General features: G+C 35.1%; 1 protein-coding gene across 1 annotated transcript; it reads left to right on the top strand.

Moving 5' to 3' along the window:
* Nucleotides 1-1,718: 1,718 nt before the first annotated feature.
* LOC123555519 (octopamine receptor 1-like) lies at nt 1,719-4,302 on the top strand. The gene has a single exon (XM_045346122.2). It carries the CDS (start codon nt 2,620-2,622, stop codon nt 3,751-3,753), a length of 1,134 nt encoding a protein of 377 aa, XP_045202057.2. The 5' UTR covers nt 1,719-2,619; the 3' UTR covers nt 3,754-4,302.
* Nucleotides 4,303-5,556: the final 1,254 nt, after the last annotated feature.

The following is a 5,556-nucleotide window of genomic DNA, read 5'->3' on the forward strand; positions in this document are numbered from 1 at the left end:
CCTGGAGTTGTGGACGGTCGCTGAATGTAAATCCTCACTCTCCTGGAATAGCTGACGGTCGCTTAACCTAACTGACGGTTGCTGAACGTAAAACCTCACTTATCTGGTGTTGTGGACGGTTGATAAACGTATATCCTCACTCTCCTGGAGTTATGTAGGGTTGATGAACGTTAACCCTCACTGTCCTAGAGTTATGGAAGGACGCTGAACCTAAAATCTCACAAGACGTTCATTTTTTGTGGACAGTCGCTGAACGTAAAATCTCATAGTCATGGAGTTGTGTACTGTCGCTGAATAATGTATGGTTACTGTTATTAGATCAGGCGCTTCAAAGAGAAAAAAGTTTATAGGGAAGTTTCGCTCACTTTAAACCATTACGTAAACGGTTGTTATTTTTGTTTTTCAAATCAGAAAAACCATTGAAATGTTGGTCAGATGCACTCTTTATAGTATTATGTAACATATTTTAATTTTCATTGGCACTGAAATCAAGTACTAAGTTCTTTATCATCATTACCAGGTATTTTCTTCTACATTTTATTTAACATTACGTCGAAGCACTGTATCTACCAACTATGACAATTTTTATATCTGGACAACCTGCTCAGGCGCAGGCATAAAATTTGAAGACGGCACCATTCATTTCTTGCGTCCACCAATGAGAAGTTGCCGCCATTTTGTTAACAAGGCTAAAAAATATATAATTTTTGAACAGTGTACGTTTTCAAAGGCAGTATTTAAAATGATAATTTTTTAATAATGTATACATGGAAATGCTTGTGAAGTTGTATTTTTCTTTTGCATTACAATGTGACCGTATCAGTTTAATATCATAATAAATTGTCAGACACAGAGAGAACAGTCTTCTCGGGTTCAGCCTCAAGTATAGACTCAATTATAATCATAGTTTAGTAGTTTTTTCTTATTTCATTTTATTGGTCATTGCTAAATGTATATAATGTTAAGTAAATAACTGTTTATATAGTGTTGATGACTAAAGTGCACTTTGGACATGTGCGGGTAATAAAGGCAAATCTGAAAACAGCTCGACACGTGAAAGCACGTGATGTCATAAGTGCACTCTGGACATGTGCGAGTATAAAAGGCAAACCTGAAGACAGCATGACACGTGAAAGCACACCAAGCCGACTCTGTTGAATAGGAAGCTGTGTCTTGTATGGTAGGTATTCAAATGCCTACATCAAGGGTAGAACCCCTATTTTCTTGCAAAATCTTTACCTCTGAAGATACTTAGCAAGCGTTGAATAGAACTGTATGCATGTCCGGATGTCTTGCCGCTGTCTTAACATAAACTGTCTTTTTTTTTTTCATGAAATTTGCAGTCAATATTATAAAGTTTAAATATCTGCCAATAAAGTTATATCACATAAGAAGTGTTATCGTTCTCTGCTAGTTAACTCCTGATTTTGTATTGATACATTGAAATTGATTACATTTTCTGTTTGTCTTTGATAAGAAACATGGATTACTATATATATTAAAGTCTGTACTTCTATTTTCGGAAATCTTTAAGAATGGGAAATCAGACCACGTTGAAGTATTATCTACTTTTTTATTTACTGGAGCGGATAAGAAAAAAGAAAATTGGAATACTGTTGTAGTATTAAAGGCAGATTTTGAACCCCACTCATTTGATGCAACATTGAAACTTTCCGCAAAGGGTTGTATCACCTGGCTTTTTTTTTTTACTCAGAAAAGCTTGTTTTTCTTTGGAACGGACAATTTACATTATCTTTTTTGTGTTTTAAATTGTATACACTAATATTGTTTTAACAGTACTTTTTGTTTCTGCGTCATTTTTATAGACAAGGACGGCTTCAATTTGATAAAGTTGCATTCAATGTTTACATATATCTTGAAATTGTCGTTAACCCCGACCCTATAAATCAGCCTTGGATATAAAGCGACGAAAAATCAAATCCGATAGCGTAGTTTTTGTGTCGTCAAGGGTCTGAATATTCATTCGGTATATTAAAGATCAACTGTGTGTGACATTTACACTTAAAATAAAACGTTTATGAATACTTATGTAACGAGGATTTGATAATTGACATGTACTTTGTATTAAAAGTGCCAATCAGCGCACGTTACTTTGGCAAACATATGATAATTGAAGCAAGTTGAAAACGTGCATGCATTTTAAAGATCTCGATCTTTAATGGATGTCATGCGTTATCGCTAGCAGTCATAAAGCAATATTCGATATTGGAATTTTAAGTGACATGTTTCAATTATTGAGATAAATATCATGACCAAAAAGGTACAAAGGTTTTGTATAACAGTGATATACTTTTATGTTCTTACTGAAGCAGGCATTGATAAGAAGGAAATACATTTTAGGTAGTTGTGAAAACTGTTCATACCATACTGGATTCTATACTGGATTCGATTAAACGGAATTCGAAAAAAAAAATCGGAAAAAATACCAAAACACAAACGTTTACTTTTTCGCTTATTTTAGATACTGTGAACAAACGATTTAAAGTTTTTATCAAAAAAAGGAAAACAGTTTTCATTACGACAACGTTTAACAACGAAAGTCAATTCAAAAGTCTGTAGACAGAAGTTATAGTTGAAGGATTTGGATGTTACAGAATTATGTTCTCGAAAATCACGACGACGCCGACGCAAAGTTTAACTCGCTCACCTGTCTACTGGGTTGAAATGGTTCCTGCGCTGCCACAACAATATAAAAACCGAGAATATCCACAAGTTGACGGGGGCTGTTTGACGAAAATGATTGATAACTCGACGTCTTATGACGACCCGGCATGCTCGCAGCTACCGGACAACGTTAACGAGAAAATAAAACAAAAAGAACTCATTCCCTTGACAATATTAATTCTTTTGACAAATTTTCTGGTACTGTTATTTATTATTGTGAACAAGAGATTTCATACGCCGACATATATATTTGTGGCATCACTGGGCGTCGCCGATTTATTTGTTGGATTTGTTTCTATAGTAACATTAGCCACAAAAGCCAACGAGAAAAGTCAAGACATGTGTCTGGCAAGGATTGGGTTCACCGTAGCAGCCATTTCCGCTTCAGTCTGGTCGCTCACGTGCGTAGCACTTGATCGGTATATTGCAGTAACTCGTGCGCTTCTTTACAAATCCATCATGACAAAAAAGAAAACAGTTATTGGGATCACGTGTTCTTGGGTGTTTTCTATGGTAGTTGGATTTCTTCCTTTGGCAGGATGGAAAAATGATTCTTACAAATTTTACTGTTCCTTCATGTATGTTTTACCTAAATATTATATTGTATTTTTATTCTCCGTTTCCGCTGTGATACCATTGACGACAATGTTCATAATTTATGGAATTTTATTCAAAAGTGCAAGATTTCATATAAAACAGATTGAGATCATCGAAAAACTGCAGACAGACAAGCGGAATAGCGGAATGTTCGGTATTTCAAGTAGAAATCTCCGATCAATAAAAACATTTGCTGCTATACTTGGGTGTGTGGTGATAACATGGCTACCCTTCCTCATAGCTACAACAGTTCAAATTATTCAAACTACGGGAAATTGTACTTTGCAGGAGGTTATTGGTACACATTTACTTGTTCTTGGTTTTTCTAATTCTTTTCTCAATCCGCTAATATACGCTTTGGGAACCAAAGATTTTCGGGCAAAAGTTGGCCAAGTGTTTAAAAGACGTTGCTATGCGATAAATACATCACAAGTGTTTCCAAATGACGTCGAAATGCCCCAGTCGACTTGACGGTTTAGCTTAGTTCAATTGTTTTAAGAGTAATTCAGGCCTGTAATTCGAGCGGAGCTTACTAGTTCGTGTTTAGAGGCTAACACTGCATCCACTGCTGCACCATTTCTCATGCTGCCTATTTTTACATCAACATTAAACATTAACGAGTTTGTATTAAATTTATGAAAACCATTTACATGATTTAGCATATGTTATTTACATCTAACGTATAATTTTGTAACATGTATAAACACTGATGTATTTATAGATATAGTACAGTTACATTTCCGCCAACCTTCTAAAACGCTTACTTCTATTTTTACCTTGATAAACATATCCTTCATTATTTATGGGCCAGTATGATCGCATATCAGAGTCATAATAGATAGTTTAGAACGGTTAAATGTGCTACATGATATATCGGTAATATAAAACACGTCTAAATACTTTCAAACGCTTTAATGTATTACTGAGCCGTGCCATGAGAAAACCAACATAGTGCATTTGCGACCAGCATGGATCCAGACCAACTTGTGCATCCGCATATTCTGGTTAGGATCCATACTGTTCGCTAACGGTTTCTCTAAGGGTTTGAAAGCGAACAGTAAGGATCCTGACCAGACTGCGCGGATACGCAGGCTGGTCTGGATCCATGCTAGTCGCAAATAAACTTTGTTGTTTTTCTCATGTTGCGGCTCAATTATATCTGGGTAATATAAAAAACGTACGGTTAAAAGCGTTACATGATATATCGGGTAATATAAAACGCGTCCGGTTAAATGTGTTTAAGAAATAATATATCTCATCCAGTGATTTGTCGTTGAATAAATCATTGTTTGGAGTTCAGATGCGAAGGAATTATATCACGAGGGCGCAGCCCGAGTGATATAATAGTACGCATCTGAACGACAAACAATGATTTATTCAAGAGCAAATCACTAAATGAGATATATTATTTCGATTCTAACACCTAACCAAGGATTTTTAAGTACATCCTTGATGACATTCATTAAATATTTGCCCCTTTTCAATCGGTTTCTTTTCCAGCGCGCCGCTATGCCGTTTGACGCCATGACGTAATAATTATGACGTCAGAACAGTGATTTGTTGTATAATAATTCGCCGTTTTCTGCCTTCTTTGTTTAACAGGAAAATGAATCGGGTCGTGTTAGAATACATGATATATCGGGTAATATAAAGCACGTACGGTTAAATGTGTTACACGATATATCGGGTAATTTAAAACACGTACGTTTAAATGTGTTACACGATATATCGGGAAATTTAAAACACATACGGTTAAATGTGTTACACGATATATCGGGTAATTTAAAACACGTACGGTTAAATGTGTTACATGATATATAGGGTAATATAAAACAGGTATCAATGTTCTCAAAAGGTTTAAGTGATACTTGATATAACTTGGTACTATAAGACTTGTGTCAATATTTTCAATTGGTTATTGGCGGTGCATAATATATCTATTTTCAAAAGAATGCATGTGGTACATGATATATCAGCGCAATATAAGGCACGGTTCAATATTTTCAAAAAGTTAAAGATGGTATTTGTTAAATCAGGGTTACTTATACGCGAACGGTTATATACGACACATCCCAATATTTTCAAAAGGTTTACAGTGGTGTATGATATCGTGCATTTATCACAGACTTTCTACTTTCATTTCAAACTTCATGTTTGTATGTGTACTGTAGTATTTATTCTGTTCTAACATTTTGTCTGTGTTATTATATTAGAATAATAGCATAATAAACACGATTTACCTAACGATTTTTACAACATGGATCTGTAATGAAA

This window comes from Mercenaria mercenaria, chromosome 7 (genome assembly GCF_021730395.1).
Source record: "Mercenaria mercenaria strain notata chromosome 7, MADL_Memer_1, whole genome shotgun sequence".
Taxonomy (NCBI): domain Eukaryota; kingdom Metazoa; phylum Mollusca; class Bivalvia; order Venerida; family Veneridae; genus Mercenaria; species Mercenaria mercenaria.